Here is a 25,904-nt window from a genome sequence, read left to right on the forward strand (position 1 = left end):
GTGCTTTTTTTAAAGAAAATTTTTTTTTCTTTAAAAAAGCACCAAAAAAAAAACATGCTGCCACTCTGTCTCCCCCCACCTTGATATGCTGCCACTCTCCCCGAGCCGATATGCTGCCACTGTCCCCCCCCACGAGATATGCTGCCACTGTCCCCCCCCGAGATATGCTACCACTGTCCTCCCCCCCGAGATATGCTGCCACTGTCCTCCCCCCACCCCCAGATATGCTGCCACTCTGCCCCCCCCCCCCGATTTACCAGAGCAGACTCCCGGGTGTCTTGCGGGGCCGGCGGGGGACATCTACGCGATACGCGTACACAACTTCCGGTGCCGGGACTCAGCGGATGTGCCAGCACCGGAAGTTGTATACGTGTATTGCGTAGGTGTCCCCCGCCGGCACCCGGGAGTCTGCTCTGGTAAATCTTGGGGGCAGAGGTAAAACGCATCGTGCGGACGGTCACCGGCTGCGGCGATGCGGGTAAACAACCTCCGCAGCCGGTGACCGTCCGCACGATGCGCTTAGACAACCTCCCGTGCCGGCACCCCTGTTACAGGGTCACCGTACCCAAGGCTGGGTACCTCTGTTTGAGGGCTGAGGAATCACCAGTCAGTCCCTCATACGGATAGCACTCAGCTATCCACGGATCATCCAGACCACCATTCGTAGTAAACCAAGAAGAACTCTCTTTATTACAAACACACAGAACTTTATACAATCTCAATGCAATGTGTACCGAACCCAACCCCCAATCCCATCAGCCACATCCCATCACAAATCCCATCAGTATACAGGGGATGTATCAGGTGAGGGGATTACAGAATACAATGGGTTCCCCCACCTGTGTTATCCCCCCCTGTAGTGCGGGTGCCGTCTGGGCAGACAGGGCTGTGTTGGCTGATTAAGAGCCCCAGCCAGATTATAGGATTGTCTCTTTGAAGGCTGGGGCTGAATCCACATCAGTCTCTGGGCCGGTTACACAATAAACACAATATAATATATTACCGGGTCACAGTATACAGAACCGGACACAAAAGTGCTCCGTGACCCGGCTAAACTTCATATGACACATGAGCCAGCTAGCCTGGCCCTGTCACAGATCTCCCCCTTGACCAACGGTCCGGCAGACCAGGCAGATCCACACGGGTCTGCTGCAGGCTGTCCGAGTGGACAAAGTTCAAAGGTGCAGGCCTTAGTTCATGGCCCCCTTTGTCAGAATCATCCATTGAAGGTGGGCCAGGGCCCTGGTTGCCCAAAAGGATAGTCAGTAGTCCTCTGTGAATTGGAGGACGGTCCCAGCTCAGCCGGGGGCACATGGCTATCCCCCTCACCGGGGTAACAGGGGCACGTGGAGACTCCTGCTCCCTAGTCTTGGGAACTGAGTCTGGGGCAGCTGCCAGGCTAGGGTGGTTGCATGGAAGGAAAACCCTGCTGATCGGGCCGGGGTTACTCGGGGAACCAGGGAAACACGTAGAGGTAGTAAGAGGGGCCTCTACCGGGACACTGGAGTGACCTAGGGGACACTCTGGGACAGGAACGGGTGCCCTTACGGGGTTATTAGGCGAGCTAAGCAGCACTGCGGGGTACTCAGGGGACCCAGGGGAATACTCCGGGGCAGGGACAGGTGCCAATACTGGACCACCGGGAGGGTTAAGCAGACCGTCGATCTTCCTCTCTGGGACAGGTGCCTCTGCCTGGGCACGGGGAGAGTCAGAGGAACACTCTGGGACAGTGACCTGGGCTTCTAGGAGGACACTTCGGGAACCGGGGATCACTTCGGAGAACACAGGGATAGGAACCAGGGCCTGCGCCAGGCTACTGAGAGGACCCAGGGAACTCGGCAGCCCCTCTGGCGTCCTCGCTAGGTTAGGGAACGGTGCCTCTACTGGGTCACCGGGGACTTCATAGGGAACATCTGGGGCAGTGACCCGGGCTTCTTCCAGGACACTCAGGAAATCAGGGGGACAGTCTGGGGCACTGGCTTCTACGGGCATAGCTAGGGGTTTGGTGAGGGGGATTGTGCCACTTACTCGGGAGGTGGGGACAGTCATCTCTTCTGCCGGGGTAGAGCAGCCAGGGTTGTTGGTGAGGACTTGGGTCGGAGCTTTTGGCTTCCTCCTCCGCTTCTTCTTGCTGGCGAGGACCTCGGTTCTTCTCGCCAGGGCAGGGGCCGCGGAGTAGGTGAAGAGGACCTCGGTCCCACTCCTGCAAGTTGTAGTATCATGCTCCCAGTCTCCTTGTAACTCCTGAAGCTCCACTCTCCGCAGCAATTCTTTATAGTCCCTCTCGAGCTGCCATTCCTCTTGGACCAGGCAATCCATAACAGCCTCCAGCTCGGGGGGAATAGCATAAACCAGGACTTCTGCACGGTTGTCCCAGATTGTATCCCTGCGGTACTGGCAGGGGCTTCCGAAGGACGAGTCAAATTGGAAGGCATCATATATCAGTCCTGGGTCGACGGGGCAATACAGCATCAGAGGGTCGCTGTGGTCTTCACCTGCTAACTGCTGGGAGAATCCCTGGTAGCGGCTCTGGAGGTCGAGCTCTGCATATATGAGACCTCTCAATTCTTCTTCCCACTCCGGCAACGGGTTCTCCCCCAGGAGTGGAACTCGTAGATCCCACATTGTCCAGTACTGTGCCCAGTACGATTCAAAGTGGGGATGGGAGAAATCATCCCTCCAGTCTGCTGGCGCAGACTCTAACTGCCATTGCTGGTGTTCCAGCTCACACACCTCGGCTGTAACCCGGTCTGTCTCCTCCTCGGGTTCTCGGAAGGGTTGGATATCCTGGTATGATATTTTGGTGGTCTGTTCCCCTAGTCTGGGAGATACAGACCCACTCTGGCTCAGTTCCTGGTGACACATTTTAATCACTGCCGTCACTTGCTCCGGTGTTGCCCCTCCTGGGTACAGGGATAAGTGCCATAGAATGTTCTTTTGTAGAGCACTCAGTCCGAGGCTCTCCTCTGGGGCATCCTGGTGCCGGTCCATCTCTCTGCAGTCCGCAATCAGAGTAGCCTTTCCTTTGCTACAAACCTCCAGGAGCTCTCTTGGTGTCTCTCGTCTGCAATCCCAGTTGGTGGTTTGGATTTCACCCAAGTCGTGGGATTCTTCCCACCGCTGCCAACCAATGTTACAGGGTCACCGTACCCAAGGCTGGGTACCCCTGTTTGAGGGCTGAGGAATCACCAGTCAGTCCCTCATACGGATAGCACTCAGCTATCCACGGATCATCCAGACCACCATTCGTAGTAAACCAAGAAGAACTCTCTTTATTACAAACACACAGAACTTTATACAATCTCAATGCAATGTGTACCGAACCCAACCCCCAATCCCATCAGCCACATCCCATCACAAATCCCATCAGTATACAGGGGATGTATCAGGTGAGGGGATTACAGAATACAATGGGTTCCCCCACCTGTGTTATCCCCCCTGTAGTGTGGGTGCCGTCTGGGCAGACAGGGCTGTGTTGGCTGATCAAGAGCCCCAGCCAGATTATAGGATTGTCTCTTTGAAGGCTGGGGCTGAATCCACATCAGTCTCTGGGCCGGTTACACAATAAACACAATATAATATATTACCGGGTCACAGTATACAGAACCGGACACAAAAGTGCTCCGTGACCCGGCTAAACTTCATATGACACATGAGCCAGCTAGCCTGGCCCTGTCACAACCCCCCCCGTGGAAAGTGCTGGCAGGGGATGCTGTCTGAGCGTATCGGAGAGTAGGATGCAGGTCCCCTGCACCGCTGCGGGGGATCTGTATCCTAACCCCGCTGCCTGCCCGGCGCTAGACCCCGAATACAGGCCGCACCCCCACTTTAAAGTGCAGCCTATATTCGAGCCAATACGGTAAATATATAAACCACCAAACCAAAACACCTGATCTTCGGTATAAGCAATGTTGAAACATAATTTGTAGCAACTGTATTAATTCCTGTTATAACTCATGCACAGCTCCAGGCATTCCCTTATGAAAAAATTACTGCAGTTTTTCTGAAGTAATACTGCAGTTTTTTGGACAGGAACAAACCGCAATTCTGCACTTTTACTGCAGTATTACTGCATTTGTACTTCACTGTAGAGCCCTGCGCGGGACTACTTTTTTAATCCCGCTCCCGCGGTTTTTAATCCCGCTCCCGCAATGTGGGTGTGCCGCTCCCGCCACATTTGTGGCCAATCCCGCCCGCTCCCGCCACATTTGTGGCCAATCATGCCCGCCTCCTTACCTGCAGTCCTGCGCGGCTGCCCTCGAGTTGTTCCCTCACGGCGTCTCTTCTCTTGCTCCGCCCAGGAACAAGGCGGAGTCACAGGAAGTGACTTCACATCACGTGACTCCGTTTTGTTCCTGGGCGGAGCAAGCTAGGAGACACTGTAAGGGAGCAGCAAGAAGGCAGCCTTGCAGGACTGCGCGGGATTACCGGGACCCGCAGGTACAGTGCCTGACCGCCTGCTCCTGCCCGCAGCCCCAGCAAGACCGCCCGCGCCCGCAAGTTTTTTGGCCCGCCTCCCAGTGCAGTCCTCTACTTCACTGTACTACAGTTTTACTGCAGTTATTTTTGTACGGAAGTACAAATGCAATAAAGCTGCAGTACATTGAATTACAACTGTAGGTTTGCAATATAAAAAAAAAGTGTAGTAAATGTGCAGTAATACTGCAGTACAGTGAAGTACAAATGCAGTAATACTGCAGTAAAAGTGCAGTATTGCAGTTTTTTCATGTCCAAAAAACTGCAGTATAACTTCAGAAAAACTGCAGTAATTTTTTTTAAGGGTTGTGCTTAAGGTACCGTTATAAATCATACCCACTGATGTGTGGCAGGAACACATACAGCTGCCCCTTACCTACAATCCCAAACACCCTGAAAAGGTCTGGCTCGGGGATGACATGCAAAGTCCAACAGCTGCTCAGGGCTAACAGGTTTCCCTAAAGTGTACTTAAGGAAGATCGTTTAAAAACCTTTAATAAGCCTGAAGAGGACAAACAGCTGCATCGCGCATGAGACTTCAAATAATTAAATCGCTACAAGGAGACCCAATCACAATACATTATCCAAAGTGTCTTAACCCACAACTCTGTAGAATGGACTCTGTGGACACGCTGTTCTCATATGTATATGAAATCAATATTCATTAAAGGCCATCAAATAAATGAAAGATATATGTCTGTTTGCACGCAGGGTAAGCTCTTATTCTTGCATTTAAAGCAACCCAGCTTCAGTGTACAAAAATTGAAATTTTCTCATAAAAGGGACACTCCTATGCATAAGATAGCTGTGTGGTCCCTTTAAATCCCCTATATGCATTTGCCCTCTTACCCCACCTCCCTGCAGGAGATTTTTTTCAGCCAAAACACATCTCTCTGCATGTGATATACACTCACCGGCCACTTTATTATTAGGTACACCTTCTTAATACAGGGTTGGACCCCCTTTTGCCTTCATTCTTTGTGGCATATTTTCTACAAGGTGCTGGGAACATTCTTGATAGATTTTGGTCCATATGGACACGATGGCATCACGCAGTTGCTGTAGATTTGTCAGCTGCACATCCATGATTCAAATCACCTATTCCACCACATCCTAAAGGTGCTCTATTGGATTGAGATCTGGTGACTGTGGAGGCCATTGGAGTTCAGTGAACTCATAGTCATGTTCAAGAAACCAGTTTGAGATGATGTGAGCTTTGTGACATGGTGCATTATCCTGCTGGAAGTAGCCATCAGAAGATGGGTACACTGGTCATAAAGGGATGGACATGGTCAGCAACAACACTCAGGTAGGTCGTGTTTAAACGATGCTCAATTGGTACTAAGGGGCCCAAAGTGTGCCAAGAAAATGTCCCCCACACCATTACACCACCAGCAGCCTGAACCATCGATAGAAGGCAGGATGGATGCATGCTTTCATGTTGTTTACGCCAAAGTCCGACCCTGCCATCTGAATGTCGCAGCTGGAATCGAGATTCATCAGACCAGGCAACGTTCTTCCAGTCTTCCATTGTCCAATTTTGGTAGCCTCGGTTTCCTGTTCTTAGCTGACAGGAGTAGCATCCGGTGTGGTCTTCTACTGATCTACCCCTTCTGATTTAAGGTTTGACGTGTTGTGCGTTCAGAGATGGTATTCTGCATGCTTTGGATGTAACAAGTGGTAATTTGAGTTCCTGTTGCCTTTCTGTCATCTTGAACCAGTCTGCCCATTCTACTCTGACATCAACAATGCATTTCCATTCACACAACTGCCGCTCACTGGATATTTTCTCTTTTTCGAACCCTGGAGATGGTTGTGTGTCTCCAGGGTCAGCAGTTTCTGAAAAACACAGACCAGCCCGTCCGGTACCAACAACCATGCCACGTTCAAAGTCACTTAAATCCCCTTTCATCCCTATTCTGATGCTTGGTTTGAACTTCAACAAGTTGTCTTGACCATGTCTACATGCCTAAATGCATTGAGCTGCTGCCATGTGATTGTCCGATTAGCTATTCGTGTTAACCAGCAATTGAACAGGTGTACTTAATAAAGCGGCCAGTGAGTGTACTTCCCTCCAGTCTCCAATGCTGAAAAAGGGAATGCTGTGGGCCGGGGTCTATTTAGAATCCCTGAGTATGTGCAACAAGAGCACTCGTTTTAATGAATGCTTGCCTGGCACTAAGAAGCTGCCTGACCACTATGGAGGACAGCTGTTAGGGCTGAATGTTCTAAGCTGTACCCCAATGTACCTGAAACCCCCATCAAATCAGAATGCATTTAAAACTGTCCTTCTGAATCTCAAAATAAAAACGACAGAAGAGTAATATTCTTCTTTAATTATGATGAAACAGTAGTATAAGTGTCCCTAATAATTGTAGAAATGTAATTGACTAGGGAAAGTACCACCAAACTGGCTTGAACCTTGGATTCCCCTTTGGGGGGAGCGTCGCAATGCCACAAATGAGTAACAGTGTAGTTACATCGTCTGCTGTGTGACCAGCAGCTGTCCAGGCAGATTAGTTATTGTCAGTCTGGAGGAAATCGACTTGTGTTGATGCAAGGTATGGACCGCAAAGTGTCAGACGCGGAATGCTAATCTCTGTCACTCGATACAATAAGGTTTACTGTTTGAGGAAACAAATGAACACAAGTTCTCATGATCTGCAAGATTACTGAGATGCTGAAGGACAATACCAGTCTCTCAACCTTTTCCTACAGATCTCAGGGGTGCACTAAGACCAACCGGGGTCGTGTAACAGGAGTTACGCGAGGGGTTGTGCAACGCAGGTTATGCAAGCCTGCAGTACTATGTCAGCAGCTCACACAGTGCAAGCTGCAGCGAAGACAGGGCTGTGCTAACGTTCAGAGAGTACGTGTGTGTGTATGAATGTGTTTTAGTAAATAGGGAGGGGATTCTGAGGAAATATCTCCATTAAATTAGCTACTGGTAGTTTTAATACATTACTTTAGCTACACTAAAAAGGTTGTAAAGGGGACAGTTCCACTTTAAATACACAATACAGCTAGAAAGCAAAGTTACGGTGTGTATACAGGGTTTTCGGAATAAACATAAACGAGAAAAGGTTTGCAGACAAACAATAGGTTTTATAATGAAACGTAGTAAATACTTTGCATGAAGAAAAGAGCTATTCTATCAAACATGGAGGGCCCAGAAACTGCATTCCCTCATTAATCCCGAGGGGTTTAACTCCGCAGTCAGTGATTCTCCGTGTATTATAGTGACAATTATCTATCACCCCAGCTCATGAGTATTGCAGAGTATGTGGTGATACCTTTTTTTTTTATTGGACCAACATAATGTTTAAAAGATAAGCTTTTGAGAGTTATCCTCCTTTCATCAGGTCCGAAGCAACACTGATGAAGGGAGGATAACTCTCAAAAGCTTGTCTTTTAAATATTATGTTGGTCCAATAAAAAAAAATGTATCACCGCATACTCTGCAATACTGTTTTTTTACATATATTATATAAATAAAATTACATTCTGACAATGTAGTACTTAGATCAGTAATACGCCATGGTACAGTAATCTAAACCTAAAAACTACCATGTAAGAATATATAGACATCTCTGCTTAATATACATTTATTGATTAGCTATAAACCCCAATAAAAATCACACACACACACACGTACGTTTACCATGTACCTAATGTTTGAATTGAATTTTCTAGTTAACTTTAATAGAACAAATTGATAATTCTGGCGCTGACTCCCAACCTGAGCTAGATAAATCTCTCCCCCCAGTTTAATGTATAAGGTGACATTTTCACACAAGGTAGAAAATGGCTTAAAGACACAATCCGGTAATCATATGCACTTTAATGCATATGATAACCAATAGTTCCCTTTACATTTCCAGGGCTCCGGCAACATTACAGAAAGCCCTCCAATCAATTTATATGGGAATTCCTTTCATGCCACTGGTTGTCTCAAGCAGCCAATCAGCAGCAAGAGTCATCAGACTATGAAGAAGGAAGGAGGGTAGCTGCCGCTCCAGGGGTGTATATATATATTTTGTGACATTCATGTAGGATTGGTGGTGGAAGGGAGGTATGTTTCTCCTAGGAGTCTTCCACCTGCTAGGTGATTAATATAGGTGAATGAGAGGGCGGATATAAAAGGGAAGCCAGGAGGGCAGGTAGCTCTCTGGCTGAGGACACAAAGCCTGTCTGTGGGAGAGACATGTGAGTAAAGGCAGAGCCGGCCTTAAGTGTTCTGGCGCCCTATGCGAACTACTCCTCTGGCGCCCCCCATCCCAAAAAAAAGAAAGGAAAAACATCTCCCCCCCCTCACTATCTACCACCTCTGCCCCTTCTCACTGCCTTCCCCCCTCGACCCTGTGTCAGATTGTACAAACTTACTGCTGTTTGCCTGGTTTGAATGGAAAAGATGGGCACTTGTCCCTTGACCTCAGCGAGGGGCGATCCCTGACCTATCTCACACACACAATATATATATATATATATATATATATACATATACACACACACACACACACACACACTCTCCAGGTAAGCAAGTTTTTTTTTTTGGTTTTTTTTTTAAGAATGTATTTTAAAGTACATTCTTCTATTCTTTAGTGGGACTGTCTTGACTGATGTTATGCAGACCAATTCATCTATTCTGAGGTCGTAAATGTTTTCTCTCCTATTGTTATAGCGGTACGCAATCTGCTCTATAAAAGTGTAATGCAATACTATGATTAAAAATCAAAATTTCTATAGGTGACACTTGCTTTTTAAATGGCTCAATACCCCAGTAGTTACACTAGGTTCAGCATACACTCAGATATATGGCCGTATAGTGCGACAGAATCCCCAATATTTATGCTTTAGATAATCTGGGAATCTGAATTTTGATGCCTTTTATGCTTTTAAGGTTGAGTCCTCCTATTGTTTTAACAGCCCGTGCGCGGGGCGTTTTTTTATCTTCATTTTGTCTATTTAAGGCAGGCATTTTATTACCAAAACTGTACAGAGTATTTTGGCTTGCAGTAATTACTTTGCAATACTATTGTACAAAGTGAGAAGGGGCACGGCAGATACTGCCCTAAACTTAACAAGAGGAAAACTTCACCCGGCTTGGATTACAATGAATTAAATAGTAAGGGAGGTGTCACCATCTGAAGGCACCTAAATGCTTTGATAATCCTACAGAGTCCTGGGGAACAGCATCTTTCATCTTCTTCAGTCTATCTATGCAGAGATTATTGGCAATCAGAGCCTGTTCAGAAGGGAGGAGGGAGGGCCAGTGCTTTAAAGAAGAAAATTCGTGTTTAGATAAGATGACAGCAGGCAAGTTAGTTCTTGAGAGAGGCATGAAAACCACATGTAATGCCGTGATCATGGTGGAACAGCTCCAGGCTCATGTTTTTGAACAAGATGATCCTAGACAATAAACAGCAAAGAAAAAAAAAATACAACATCTGAACATAAACAAAACATAATAAAAAACAAAATTCTATGGCAACCAGAGTGTGTGGGCATACAAAAAAAAAAAAAAAAAAAAAAACTACTGGTATACATCTTTGGTTTTCTTATTAAAGGCCTTGCTACTATGTAATCACATAGTCCCGAGACTTCGATCATCTCACATGTTAGAGGCAGAATACCCATTCACAAAGACTGCATATGCCGTGAAAAGAGCCAGAACTCAGTAGCTGATAGTATAGCAACATACCTCCCAACTGTCCTATTTTTGTGGGACAATCATGCTTTTTAGACACTGTCCTGCTTCTGCAAGCAGAATCATAGACCAGAGATCTGTGCTGCTTCAACACAGGACTTCCATTGCAGATCCCACATTTTTACTGAAACACTCTGCACCGGCATGGGTGACCCCGCATGTCATGTTAAATCCAGCAGAAGGAAATGTGTTGAGAACATGCATTCAGATTATACCCAGTTAAATAAGAATACAACTATTAAGATGTCTGTTTTCACACACACTGTACATTTACATTTTTTGTGAGCGATATTTTAAACCTTGCTGTGGGTGGTTAAATATAGGGCTGTAACTAACGATTATTTTAATAAATCGATTAGTTGGCCGATTATTTTTTCGATTAATCGGATAAAAAATGCAATTTTTTTAAAATTTAAAATAATGTTATTCAAAAAAAAAAAACCTTACAATTTACACTTAAATCTCTTTATTGCAATGGCCTCTCTCTATTTACCTTCTTATTTTACTGACATAATAAAAGCTACAAGAACCCAAACACGGCGTTTCTCAAACTAGGTTTTAATACAAAGTTGTTAGTAAATATTATTAATTCATTTGTTAACTATTTTTCATATTTAATAAAAACTGAGAAAAAAGCCTTGTTTATATTTTCTTTTATTTACCAAACTGCCCCCAGTTATGCACATCTGACCCCCAGCTTGCCACTCTGCCCCCATATATGCCTTATACCTCCTATATGCCAGAGATTCCACTGTGCCCCCTGATATGCCACTGTGCCCCCGATATGCCTTATACTCCTTATATGCAACTGAGCCCCCTGATATACCTTTTACCCCCAGATATGTTTTATGCCCCCCTGATATGCCTTATACCCCCTATATGCCCTGAAATTCATAATACCCCCCATATACCACTCTGGCTCCTCCCCCTCCCATACACCACTCTGCCTCCTCCCCCCTCCCATACTCCACTCTGCCTCCTCCCCCCTCCCATACGCCACTCTGCCTCCTCCCAAACACCACTTTGCCTCCTCCCCCCTCCCAAACACCACTTTGCCTCCTCCCCCCTCCCAAACACCACTTTGCCTCCTCCCGCCTCCCATACTCCACTCTGCCTCATCCCGCCTCCCATACTCCACTCTGCCTCATGTCAGCAACGGAGGTTCAGAAGACACCAGGGAGCCGGGTAGAGAGGCAGAGTGACGCAAGGGAGGCTGTCTGTGCGATTCAGACCCCCACCGGCTGACAGAGAGGATGATTCCTGACCAGGGACTGACCTGACCATTAGCAGAAAAGACCATATTAAAATGAGGTCAGCTCATTTAGAAAGTCCCCAGACAAGGTCATATCGGAACATAAAGGGCTGAGCAGGAGAATGGTCTCTTTAAGCCTTCTGCATTTGTTTGAACCAGAGAACTTTCTACAGGTCCGCATCCAACCGAGAATAATTTGGGACAGAGCAGAACATATGTCTTTTCCTACGCAGTTAACAAGAAAAACCCAGCTGTCTCTGTCACTAACTAAAAGGTTTATTTAATTAAGAATGATCCTGCTCACCCCATTTACAAAGCCGGTAATCCAATACATTTAAATCACAAATGGACCCTTGATACTCCTGAAGGAATACATCCATTTAATGCAAGAGATGACAGACTCAGCGTGTGCAGATTGCCTAATTAAAGCCAATTGCTGATAGTGAATCCAAGGAGAGCGGCCAGATAAAACCCATATGAAGCGCGTGTAGATTTGTTTGCCCAGCAACGTGACGGGCTGCACTCCCACCGAACGCGAATGAAAGCCTAAATGTCCTCTTCTCCGTGTTGGGCAGAGAAATAAATGGCAAATCTCAAACAGCATGTAAGTGACCTGAATTATATATATTATATATATATATATATATATATATATATATATACACACACACACTATTCTAAGTTGTAATATTGACCCTCTGTAAATTCATGGTATCCAATTTGGCAACTTTCTATTAAAACCCTGGTCTACATAATAAGATTTATCATCTATAGGTCATTGGGACATTTAAAGGATTAAAATACAGAACATACAAACGAGGAGCCACACTGGAATCCTTAAAGGAGAACTCTCACAACTAAGATTTGACATATCTAAAATATACTAATTATTAAACTCAGCAGTGTATCCCAACCTTGGCCAACTAGGTGTAGGGCAATGAAGGTCCTTGATGCGCTGCTCCATAATGGGCCATTTACAAGGAAGACCTCCCCCAACATGCCCATTTATACTATGGATGACTGTGCTAAGCCATGCGCCATACGTCCTTAAAAGTCAGAGCGCCAGGATACAAGATCATATCTCAGCAGTATGGACTTCAGACACAAATGGGGCTCTGCCCTGTGCCTGATAAATAAGAGGGTGATAAAAATGACCGCTTGTCATTTCTGTTTTGCAATCTGTGCTATTTTTTTTTTTTTTTTGACATGTTTTAGTTTACAGGCCAACATCACTAAAGCGGAGATCTGCGTCTCGGGGGCAGAGTTAGCATTATCTAATCAATTTCTAGTCCTACTTATCTCCCTTTTCTTCACACAGAGATGTATTTATATACTGTAGGGTCCGGATCTGAAAACAAGTCGTTAGATCCTTCGAATGTCTGTATGGTAAGAAGTGCTGTGGAAATGAGCGCCGTATAATATATATATTTTTTTTTTTATTTGCCTCTGGGCTGCACCCGACCCATGAGCTGACAGTTTGACCATAGCTACTTAGGACACAAAATGGGAAAAGTTACTGGTGGTCGTTGGTTTAAAGAGGCAGGCCTTGGGTGCGCACAAGATGAAAAGTGTATATTTGCAAAGTCGAGTGTGTATATTAGACACCTGCCAGCGCTCGTCAGCCCTTAGGGAATTACTGCAGGACAAGAGCGACATAGCAACTCACATCTCAACAGTTATTTCTCAGTGTATAGAATACACTATTTTGTTCTGTTACCGTTTTCCTGCATTGGCACTAAAGAGTTAAAAGGAGCTTCAGAGTCAAACACATTGCAAAGCACTGAGCGATTTATCTTGCTGTGATTCAGCCTCAATATATATATATATATAAATATGACCTCGGGATCGAGAGAGTGTGTGTCAGAGGAGTAAGCGCGAGTGTGGTATCAGAAGATGAACACCTTATCCTGAGACACAAAGGCTGTTCTTGTCAGAGCATTTGGCGTCTGTTTACCGAACCCAGGTTTCTTCAGCTAAATCTCGGAAGATCGTGGGATCTGATCATGCGAGACCAGCAGAATTAGCACGGAAAGCTGCACAAAGCAAAATGGTGCTGCAGAATACAATGGCACTATATAAAACAATAAGTAATAATACTATAAAACTAGAAATGAGGGGTCCTATTGTAGGCGCAAAATAGGGTAAAAAAATAAATAAAAAACCTCCATTATAAAAGTAGAGATCCACATTTCATGTCTCTGGTCCTGACTCACCAGAGAACAATAATTTTCTTTTAAAAACTCTTCTTGCTAGGACAGACAGAACAAAGGATTCCCGCTTCCCCGGCCCCTTGAAAATATACACCTATGCCACTTTCAAGACACACCTGCTTTTTGAGTCATTTCCTAGGTACGTGGAACAGGGGATTGCAGACACATAACCACACACCAGCTTGTTGAAGGGTGACACAACTACAGTAATATACCTATAAGCTGGTATAATACAATACCCAGTAAATAAATGAAATTAGAAAAGGGGTTTATTATTATTATTATCCTTTATTTATATAGCGCCAACAGTTTACGCAGCGCTTAATACAATACATAAATTCAAGGGATATGACAAGACAAGAATTGACAGACTAAGACAAACCGATACATTTGGTGGAGAGAGCCCTGCTCGCAAGCTTACAATCTAGAGGGAAATGGGGTGACAAACATAAGGCATAGAGAAAGGGTGAGAGGTATTGTGGGGGTTGTATCGATGACAAGGAAGTTCTAGCAGCTAAGATGGTATGCTTCTCTGAAGAAGTGGGTTTTTAGATGTTTCTTTCAAGTTGGGAGGGAGGGAGAATGCTGAAGGTTCCTTGGGAGTAGATTCCAGAGATATGGGGCAGCTCGAGTGAAATCTTGTAGCAAAGTATGCAGGTTTGCTTGGGCTTCAGTTGATTGTGGGGAACATGAAGGTGGGTATTGCAGGTTGTGAGGGCTTGTAGCAAAGTATGCAGGTTTGCTTGGGCTTCAGTTGATTGTGGTTTGAAACCATTCATTCTCTACTGCGGCACTAAATAACCCCAAGACTTCTGCAATTATATTTACCATTTCCTTTGGGTTTTAGAAACGTGTCCCATCAAACAAGGGTAACTCCACACTTTTTCCTTCTATACATTTGATTGAAGGTGTTATTCTTGTCAACTAGACATTACTGTGACCAGTGAAGACTGTCAGAGGTACTTAGTGTTTACCCAGCAGGCCCTGGAACATTTTAGCTGGGAGCTGCCAAAATTATAACAGTATATATGTTATGAGCTCCGCGGGGTAAAACTTAGGAGAAAACATCTTCCACTTATCCGATTAAACAAAAATGCTTTCTAGTTTAAGCCGTTCTACATAGATCTAGTTTACAAAGCTAAAAATAGACAACATTCTACAATGGGCACGAGTTCCTGTTTTTAAAGAAAATAAAAACACAAAGTTTAACATAGAAAAAAAAATAAAAATAAAAAGTGTTAAAGGGGGCAGTCGGATATAAAGTGGTTCAAGTTGGCTTTATAATTCAGAATGCTTAGCAAAATCTCTCAATAGAACTTCAGGCATTAAATGTTAAGACATGTTGAGAGCCCAACAGTCACCCCAAGAGAAACCAGCATCTACCAAGTGCTGCTAGGTGTCCAAACAATGGACTAGCGGGATGGACCTCTTCTTCTAGAAGAGATGCACCCTGGGCTCATCAGTCTTACTATCAATAACAATCCAAGCAAAGCCATTGCCTGGAGGAGGCAATCCATTCCTTCTATCCCGCTTTCCTAGAAACGCAATGTTTGGGGGGCTATGAGCATACCTGGAAGCTCTCAGGGTTTCACACGGAAACTGTAGGTCACAGAAGTAGTGTTTATGGATGCCCATCCTATTCTGGGACAACCTCCACCATTCGCTAGGCAAATAACCCCCCCTTAAAACCATAAGAGCGAGGGCTCAAGGGAGTTGGGAAGTTCCTAGGTATGGATAAGAGTGAGCGAGCGTGGTTCACAATAATGTGTGTAGAAAGAACAGAAAACAGGTTCCTAAAGATATATTCTTCTAGATTCCTGAAGTGATAAGCAAGTCACGCACTGCCTGCCATCACACATCTTAAAACAAAAAGTGGCTGAGTATCACAATGTGATCTTCTGTTAATATAATATTTAATATTTTCCAGAGTTATAAAAGGGTTATTTTAATTGTAATGTGTCATCTAATGTGTCAATAAATCACACAAAGCACGCTCCAAGTACATACACCTTTGTGAATGATATTAAGGCGGCCAAACGTTTGCGTAAACATGAACGGTCGCTCTATTGTTATTCACACAGCGTGTCAATGTTTCCAATGGAACGGCATTCTATAGCCTTTTCCACTATGGTTACCTAATCCTTTCTTGATAAGAATGCTTGTGGAAACTTGTCTAAACATGTAAACTAGTTGCTTTTTAACATAAACAATTACAAATTATATTGTTACTCTCCACATAGAACAAGCAGAACCGCTGGTCAAACACCTGACCACCTCTGTTAAAGTAATCTTTAAAGGAAGTGTGAGGGGAACCTGGATTCTAGGGAAAGACCTCCACTTTATTCTGGATCTTGCACGCACATCAGTGTTCCTTGTGCCACGAGTAGATTAGGTTTTGAATAGGAAAACACTGAATATTTCAATCTGAAGGTCTGTGTCAAAAACCGAGGCTGTGAATATACATGGGCTTGGCTATCAGAAATAATACATTTTGCTGGCAAATGATAAAGGCCTTAAATCTAAAGGAAAAACAAAACAATTTTCTGGTTATGCGATGAAAAAAATAAATAAAAAAATAACCAATAAGAAACAGACTTAAGTATGAGGAAAGAGGAAGTGGATACAAGACACAGTCTCCCAGCACATGTGGCAGCCATATACAAGAGAGGAAAAAAACAAAAACAAAAAACAGAAGACTAATGGAACTACAAAGGCTCAGTAAAATCTCACAGCCCTTATAAACAACATGTCACAGAGGCTCTAAAGGAAAAAAGCACCAAAATATTTATTTATATTTAGCGTAACAATGCCATTCTATTAACCATAACTGTACATGTCAATGCCCTCCAGGACAAATGAGAGCAACTTCAATGCATTCCTCCTGGTTAAACATTTCCTAAATAAATAAAATAAACTTCTAGACTACTCGTAATACAGCATCCCCTGTTCACACTTTGGAAACGGTATTTATTATGGTGCACTAAAAGCCTTGTAAGCACCATCACATTCTGCAGCGATGTACAACATATTTAAATGCATGAAGACCTCCAGACTGATCGGTCAAATACCCCTAGAGAACATGTTTAATGAGACAATAGGTCAATGCCATGTGGAGAATACACCGTGTCTCACACACGCGTACTAAAACATACCTTGCTCCCTATGTCTTCCTTCTTTGCTCCCAGCTTCTGTCTCCTCAGTTTAATCGAAGGTGACCGGAGGAGGTTTTTCAGCCGGCTGGTTATGGTCGTTCCAGGTTCCACTGCCTCCATAGCTCAAAAGGGTTTGGCGATAAAATCCTTTTTTATGTTTAAATGTAATTAATAATAAAAAATTAAAAAAAGCCTTTTGTCCAAGTGTACCAATACAAAAATCAGACCCGCTGTCTTGCTAGGTGGTACATGGCTTCAGGTGCCCGTCAGCACGCGTGGATGCCAGTGTCATTCCCCATGCTGCAAGGCTTTTGTTTCCAGCGCTAGCAGAGGAGTGGGGTGGGCGAAGGGTCTCGCTGTCAGATTTCACACAGGCGACCTGAAACACAAGCAGAGGGACTCTGTTAGATCTGCACTCAGCGCTGGGGATTTATTGCCGTGCAGTGTCTGGGCTTCCCCCGTGGACTGCTGGGACGGCACAGCTCTCCAATATTTAAAAAATGCAACACATGTATAGTTACCTTCAACGCGTGTGAACCGACAAGCCATGTAAACACCGCAGTAACGTCTACACACCAGAGCGATGGTGCAATGTTAGAGAGAAAAAACAAACAAAAAAAACAAAAAACATAAAATATATAGTTATTTATTTATTTTCTGGCAAGACACTTTTGCTTCATCATTCTACTTCATCCGTTAATAAATTAAAAGCATGTGTTTTTAGCATATTTAAATCATTAAAGTGCAAACAGTTCTACGGCATACAAAAATGTAAAAAAATAGAAGATTTGCCCAGAAAGAATTGGAGTTCATAAAAAAAAAAATGGGCCTTTACTTGAAGATAATGAAGATAATTTAGAAACCTAATATTTTAAACCCTGCAACATTCCGAATATTTTTTTTTATTTTAATAATATTTATGGTTGAGAAAATATACAAAACAATTAAGCGTGAAAAAAAAAACAACAAACATTAAAGAGGCGGAAACTAGTTATCAAGTACCTAAAGCAGTAGTGTAACGGATCCTCTGTGTATAAAAGGCTTCGCGCAGCAAGATCAGATACCGTCCCTGAAACGTGAGCCGGGCCGTCAGTGACAACCGCACAGCCGTTGGTTTGTCACCTAAAATAAGGAGGGCTAAAAGACCGTCTGTGCTATCCTATTTACAAACACACACCGCAACCGACTAATAGATCGAGATATATATAATATATATTTGTATAAAACGTGTAATAAGCTCAGCAGTGAAACCTACCAAACACAAAGAAACACAGCACACTTAACCGTCCTCGTTATGCATTGTCGATGACCCGGCACACCGCTCTAAACGCCTGTGTACACACCGTCACGCTAACGCCACACACACTATACATACCGCTTCGTCTCCGCTAGTATTTGTACTTTTGTGTGTCCCGGTTAACGCGATATGTCTCCCTCACAGGACATTTATAACAAGTTTCTCTCAGACTTCCAGCTGCGGCATGGCAGGTAGAAGCCACAGCGGCTCGAGGAGCGACCCGTTACGTACACCTCAGATTCTCAACATAATGGTGTCATTTACATCCAAAATAGTCAAATTCATACATGGTTCATTTCCCCCCCCACTTGGGAACCACGCAGCCACGTCTCAAATATTGTACAGAAAAGGGAAAATCGTGAACGTTAAAATGTGTTGCTCCGCATACAAAGTGTTACATTCCACAGAGTATCTAAAACGCCGTATTAGGAACATCATGCGAAGTAGCATCGGATACCCAAAGCCTTCCCAGAAATAAATCTTCAAAGGAAACTTTCGCCGCCTTCAGATTTTTGGCTGGGAACATTTAATTGTCACATGACACAAAACCAGGAACTGATAGGCTGTCGCCATGAAAACTGACAAGGCTTCTTAAAATTTTCTGTTTCTAAATTATTAAAGCCTTCTCATAGTAAATAAAAAGTATGCGTTAATTTCTAACCAAAGTTTTTGCCCTAACCGATGCGTACCCAGTGTGCGCACACAACTTTCTGAACAAACTAGACAAACACCACCTATTTCACCCCATTACTAACACATTCATCATGTATAGGCAAATATTCCAATACAATTGGAAAAGAAGAATGTTAAAGTATATGCACAAAATAACAATCTAACATCCTGCATTCATTATATTATTTATTGCATTATATAGCACCATCCTATACCACAGTGCTGTACAATGAGTAAACTGGACGAAAAGTAGCGCATTACAGAAACAAAAGGTTTCTGATCTAACCAGTTTACAATCTGCACCTAACTACCATCAGAGACCGACGCAATCAATGACCAATCTATACGAAATACTTGTATAAATATAAAACACATTGTACAGGGCGAGCCGGGAACGCTAAATATCACTGCTGGTGCCTCGGTCTCACATTATAAGCAGATTATATATTCATTCTCCATGTGGAATAAAAGATCATACGATCTTTAAATAGTTAAAAAGGAATTTTAGAAGCCTCTCTACCTGGATCATAAAAACAATCAAGCTGACTGCTGACATTTTGGCTAAAATCTGTCCAGCCCCGTGTGTGCATAATACAGACAGACAGAGGTTTTATGTTCCTACCCCTGACACACGTATATAGGCCACAATACACAAATATGTAGATCTGCACCCAAAGCGCCTGACACACCATTGCTATTATTTCCCTAGCAATAAAACGCGGAGCCCCGGGTATTTAAATCTGCAGGCTGTCACCCGGCTCACCCCTAACACAAGTGCATCGCGGTGTGACCCCATTGAATATATATGCCCCTGGTCGCTATACACGTAAAGCCCCATGTGTCCGCAAAGACGCGCATACCTCCTACTCCCCGGCTGTCCCGCCGCTGCCCGGGCTCAGATTGATGTCTATTCTCAGTCTCTCCTGCAGTCTGCAGTTAGGGAGGGGAGAGAGAGAGAGAGAAAAAGAGAGAGCTGGAGAACTACGGAAGCCCGCGGCGCACAAACTTATATTTATACGGTCCTTCACCTCCTGCTGAACAAACTGCGGGCTTCACGATTCAGTCAGCGATTCACGGGGCGGTGTGTACACAGTGTGCACAAACTCGACCCCTTTTAGGTACACAAGCTAAGAAAATAAATAAAGAAGGAATTACCCACCACTCCATTATATTAAGAAGAGCTAATTTATTTAAATAATAAAAAAAACATTGTGGTGGTGTTATCACTATAGCAACCAATGGAATAGCTAAAATTTGCAGAAATATACCAGAATTGTTCCTATTAAATAATCCGTATAGACTCCGGGACTTCATGTATTCTGTAACCCTGAGGGGATTTCAAGGACTTTGCAAACTTGTTTTTGTAGAGACTAAAATTATGCATCAGGGCAGGTTAGTCAAGGGGCAAGATGGATAGTTGGGTGCCCAGCAGCTGCCCATTTTGCACCGTAGGAGAAGACATTCCTCTTTGGTCCTGAAATAAAGCTCTTTCTTTGCCTGGCACCTGCTGATCCCCCTTCTTGTTCAGACCCTACTTCTTTATTACACTTTGGAGCTCCATGTGTGGTTGGAAGGAGAAGCCAACTGTGCTTCTACAGACTTGTTTCCAAATAAAGCTTCCCAAACCTGCTCTGACCCAGACGGGAATGGATATTTTTGTATTTTGCCATTCTACATAGAATCTGCATGATGGGCCATTATAGGGTTAATGTTTAAAGAGTCTCAGGGTCAGCTGATAAAGTTCTCAGGTATGCAACAGGCCATCAAGGTGAAAGGGACAGGGCCCCAGGCTGCCCACGTAGTATTTCACATAGAAACGCCGCAAGGAAAGAGAAAAGGCGGGCAAGCGGAACAATCATGGCAACTAAAAACCTATGACTGTTCCTTTAAGATGTCTGAGGGCTGTTCTTCATAAGACTTTTAGAGTCCTTATTTCGGAATTGGTAACGCAGTACCCATGTAGTCAATCTCTGGGTTATTTATGTAGCTCGGACGGTAACACATTTCTTCCAATTGCATCTAGTATATTACTCAAATGTACGACCGGATTAGATGAAGGCTGTTTAGTTCATTTGTGGAGAAACAATCTAAGTGGTCTCAGCATCCATCTATAGTCCTTCAAGTTTGTTTGCCATCCTGCTTCCTTTAGAGTCATTCCAGATTAAGCTCTGGCTGCTTTGGCTGGTCGCATTGCCAGATCATTCTTGGCCATTTTTAGCATTTCTTGCCTATTTTATGTGGTATCACTGGTGGTCTTTTGAAGATTTTCTTCCTTTTACGGTTTCAGGTTATGGCATACACTGTAGGGAAAAATGTATTGTCTGCTAAGTCTACCTACCAAACCCCAGATACACTATATAACAGAACAATTAGAGAAATAAGCCTGATAAATGACAACAAAAGGTATTCACTAAACTAAGTTTGAAACTTTACAGACTCTGCATATAGATCAGACTCAAACCCTCTGTAGTTTGTTCCCCATGACAATGGGGATCTGAACCACAAGGGGTGAGATGGACCAACACATCCACATTACTCCAGATTAAACCAGTAGCTGCACTCTCGGAATCAGGAGCACACCGTATTATGATTTGAGTGGCAAATGTTCTGGTCCGCAAAAGTTCAGTATGACGTCTGAAGAGCTGTAGGGTTCACTTTCACCACAAGAATTAGCCTGAAGAAAAGACCTAGATAGTCTTAAAAGCTTCCAATCCAATAAATGTATCGTCTTTACCAAATTTCCTCTCTCTTCTGAAACTGTCATAGGTGTCAACAGTGTCAACAGTCCAACATTTGCAGTGTCTTGTGTCCCAGCTGTTAGGGGAAATGTCCTGTGTATTGAGTGTATCTGATTGGCTGCTCCAAACAGTCAATGGGAGTGTTTTCCGTGTATGCGCACAGAGGTCTCCTGGAGAGCAAAAAGCTGGGGAGTGGGGGAAAGGACAAATTTGTGTGGGGTGATTCTGCAGAATCCTTCCATGCATTTGCAAGGGAACCCCACAAACATTTGCATGTTAAATGGTATAAGATAGCTGGAGTGTCCCTTTAAGGTAATACATTGTAGACCTCAAAAACATTTTTATACATTGTGTGAGCAGCCTTCAGATGGAATACACAACATTTTATGTATATACATTTAATGTAACCATTGTGACTTTTCTGATAACTTTGTGAGAAATACACAAATACTGGTGCAACTTTGTTACAATCCAGATACTTCAGCAACGAGTCTTGATTTCCGCTAACTCCCATGTGGGCTTCCGTGTCCTGCGTTAAATGGAAAATATATATTTTTTTATTTTATTGTCGTCACAATTTCCCTTTTTCTTTGGTTTTTAGAAATCAAAGCACAGAGTTGTAAGTCACAGGGGGGAGTCCTGAAACAACAATGCTTGCTTGCACTCTACTTATCCAGCTGAATACATATAAACTTCCTTTAGCAAAAAGGGAACAAGAGAGACAATAGACAGACACGGGTCACACCACTTGTGTTGGCTGTGACCTGTCACATTATGGGTACAATCCATCTTTCACTGAACTAAAAGCTTTTTACATCTCAGTCAGTACAACAATAGAGCGCCGTATGAAGCAAGGCAGTACACTGTATAAAACACTATACAAATGGAACAGCCTCTTGTCAGGAGTGATAGAGGCTAATACTGCAAAGTGATTTAAATATACATGGCATAGGCTCCTGAATCTAATACAGGACCAAGGTCTAACTCATTACATCAGGATCATGGGCAAGCTAGATGTGCTGAATGGTTCTTATCTGCTGTCAAATTCTATGTTTTCAGTACATGTACATTTAAACTGGGTTTTTCCCCTTTAGTTGCATTTGGGCAGATGTGACACAGAAAGTGAAACCATCACACGATTAGAGTCTGTGAATGTGTGTAAAACCATCGAGGCATCGTTATATACCTAAACCATGCCATTGCCCTGTTGTGTTTTTCATTTGTACAACGTTGCACTTTGAGTTAGCGCTATATTAATAAACCAGGGCTTGACAAACCTGGCGGGTGGCCATGGCCAATAGAAACCACTTCCTGGTGCCCAGAGTTTTGCAGGGTTGCCATCATGATTTCTGCCTTGCGTGGTGTAGCGGTGAGGCAAGTGCATTACGTGACCCCGCGTGGAGCCTATCAGCACTCACCTAACCACATCCCTGCAAAAAAACATAGGGTGCCGGTGGCAGAAGAAATAGTATATGGTTTGATAGCGCATGCATGTGTGTAAGAATGTGGTGCTAGTGTGTATAAGAGTGTGGTGCTAGTGTGTATTATTATTATTTATTGTTTTACATAGCGCCATCAAATTCCGTAGCGCTGTACAATGGGTGGACAGGACGTAACAAGTATTATGTAACAACAATTTATGAAACAACAGGTGAGGAGGGCCCTGCTCAAAGAGCTTACAGTCTAGTGTGTATGATGTTGTTTACATTACAGTATGGCATTTGTATGTCAATACAGTAATATTGTGTTAGAGTGTGTGTATTAGTGTATGGTGTTAGCATGTGTGCACATGAATGTACAATGTTGGTACAATGTGTTTCTGAGCATAAGATGTGTCTGTTACGTTATGGTGTTAGAGTATGTAAATGTTAGTGTATGGCAAGGCTCAAAACTGGCTCCCATCTTTTTTGTCTGGCTCCTAGATCCAGATCAAATTTTCCAACCCCTGAAACAAACCAAATTAAATTCTATGTTTCTATGAATAAAATAAATCAGGCTAAAAGCCCACATAAGCCTTCAACAAATGTTAGGACTAGATGGACTAGGTGTTCAAAGGGAAATGTTTTTTTGACAGCTGACCATATGCTTGACACTTCTGTATATCTTTTCACTCATAGTGAATGCTATACCACTGCCAGAAACTCACATTCAAATTATTTCATAATAAATGAGCGAAATATAAAAAAAACAGTTGGTGCGTACATACTCATTGTGACTAAGCCTGGACATTTTATAGCTGATAGCCCGCTGAAGCTTTAGTACACCCCCATAAAACCTTAGTCATGAATGTTTCAGATGCCTATGTAAGTGTGAGGCCTTTTTAGGTTGCTTTTCATTTGTTTTTGTTTTTTTTAACGTAACCAAAGAGTTACGTTTTATTCAGATTCTGCATCGTGAGATTATCGGTATACAGCATAGTCAGAGATCCCAGCAGGTTTTCAGAGGTGTTTTTACGGTTTTGTCCTGGCAACTTTATTATAAGGTATGTGATACACATGGCCACATGCTATGCCCTTACACTTTTTTAGTGAGCAGCCTTGAGAATCTAGCTGGCAGCAATAAAGTTACTGACAATAAAGGTTCAGCGATGGACTGGAGATCAGGTGAGTGTGTGGCACGGGCACTGGGCAAAAGAGATGGGGAGAAAGGTGTGTAAGGGCAGTGTATGTGTATATATGTGTGTGTTTGTAAGCTTGTGTGTGTGTATGTACATTTGTGTGTGTAAAGGCAGGGGTGTGTAAAGGCAGTGTGTGTGGGCAGTCGTGTGTAAGGGCAGTGCATGTGTATATGTGTTTTTATGGGCAGTTGTGTGTAAGGGTAGTGAATGTGTGTATGTGTGTTTATGGGCAGTTGTGTGTAAGGGTAGTGAATGTGTGTATGTGTGTTTATGGGCAGGTGTGTATAAAGGCAGTGTAAATAAAATAGCCTCTATAAAAAAAATAGCTGGGGGGCAGAATTTTCCATTCTTGCCTTGGGTGCAAAAGGAGCTAGCTATGGCTCTGGTCCGGGCTAGGGAGGTCCCACTGGGCATTTGAAAGGTTTGCTGAATGGCCAGTCTGAGCCTGCTTAAATGCAATCGGCAGTGAGCAATGCTGTCTCCTGCTGACAGGGGAGAAGCCAGCAGTGTTTATCTTAAGGCTGCAAGGAGAGAATCTCAGGACATGATTAGATAATTCTGTAACACAGATTATAAATGTGCATACAGATACACAGATCTCATCTTTTCCAAATAACTTTAAATAAATATTTTTAAAACTATTAAAAAACCCACAAATTATAAAACAAAATATGCAAAGTATAGGTATGCTGATGTACAAACTATTTTACAGAAAGACGCAATTTAATTTTAGATTTGTGCAAATGGACCAAAAATGATTCGGACAAATGTTTTGTTTCATTTTTGGTCCATTTTTTCAGACAACGAATTTCGCTTCCCGCCCATTTGACGTTGCAGGCACATCCTCTTCTCCGACTGGAGGAACTGGGGAGAGGGTGAGCCCAGAAGCTCTGCCATTTTGTAGAAGTTCACCGTGAGGCTACTTTGGGCAAAACTTTGGAGCTTCCGGGCACATCCTCTCCCCTGTTCCTCCAAACACATCCAAAGAGGATGTGCCCAGAAACTCCACCATTTTGTGGAAGTTCACCAGGAGGCCATGTCCCTGTCTGGAAGAAGACAGAATAGAGAAGAAAGAAGAACAAAAAGATGCAAGATCAAGAGCAAAGCTGGGCAGCAGAGAGACAGAGACACACAAGCAGTTGGCAGAGAAGTAAGCAAGACTTTCTGGGACAGCACGAGAGAGAGTAAATGAGCATGTGAGAGAATGGGTGAGTGATGGTGAAAGAACCAATGAAATTTAAATATGGTAAAAATTAGCTGCTCCTTGCTTTGTTTTGGTTTGTTTCGTTGGGGGTCCCACCTTGTTTTTGGGGATTTGTACGAATGGCCAAAATATGCAAATTTCCTTAACACTGCAATTCATAGAAATCCATAGTCTGCTAAATTTGTTTTCAGAGAATGAGATTAATGAAGCAGCAGTGCATAAGTGTACACTCATAATTCCATCCTCCAGTGTAAAATAATGTTATAATTTAACATCTCATTCACATACTATAATGCCTCAAATGTGTTATGTACTTCTGATTGGTGATGGGTAAATTTAGGAATAAGGGGCATTGTTTGCATGTTTATATCTCAGGAAAGTAGTAGTCGTATATATGATAGGTAAGTAGCATTTTGGTGGTTAGTGGTTAGTTACCATAAAGTTATAAATACTAATAGGCCTCAGTGGAAGATGTCGTACTTTGGAAAACCACAGCAGTTGCATGTAAAACAGCTCTGGATTATTACACCTAAAAGTTCTATCTATTCTGCTGCTTGCATCTCAAGAGAGCATTCACAT

The 25,904-nt window shown here is 43.5% G+C and overlaps 2 protein-coding genes across 2 annotated transcripts in view; both read right to left on the bottom strand.

Moving 5' to 3' along the window:
• The window catches only part of LOC149274854 (mitogen-activated protein kinase-binding protein 1-like), a 61,498-nt gene extending 44,581 nt beyond the window's left edge, over nt 1-16,917 (bottom strand). The window contains exon 1 of the mRNA XM_089505179.1: nt 16,798-16,917. Within this exon, the coding sequence (XP_089361305.1) occupies nt 16,798-16,917 (120 nt within the window). The remainder of the gene's footprint in view (nt 1-16,797) is intronic.
• A 239-nt stretch (nt 16,918-17,156) lies between these two features.
• Nucleotides 17,157-25,904, bottom strand: part of LOC149274855 (MAX gene-associated protein-like) — a 51,919-nt gene continuing 43,171 nt past the window's right edge. Inside the window, exons 26-28 of the mRNA XM_089505181.1 lie at nt 19,627-19,696; nt 17,800-17,919; nt 17,157-17,176 (exon numbers count right to left, since the gene is read on the bottom strand). Coding sequence (XP_089361307.1) covers nt 17,157-17,176; nt 17,800-17,919; nt 19,627-19,696 — 210 coding nt within the window. The remainder of the gene's footprint in view (nt 17,177-17,799; nt 17,920-19,626; nt 19,697-25,904) is intronic.

This window comes from Sceloporus occidentalis, unplaced genomic scaffold (assembly GCF_023333645.1).
Source record: "Sceloporus occidentalis isolate IW3139 unplaced genomic scaffold, rSceOcc1.0.p SCAF_316, whole genome shotgun sequence".
NCBI classification, from domain to species: Eukaryota; Metazoa; Chordata; class Lepidosauria; order Squamata; family Phrynosomatidae; genus Sceloporus; species Sceloporus occidentalis.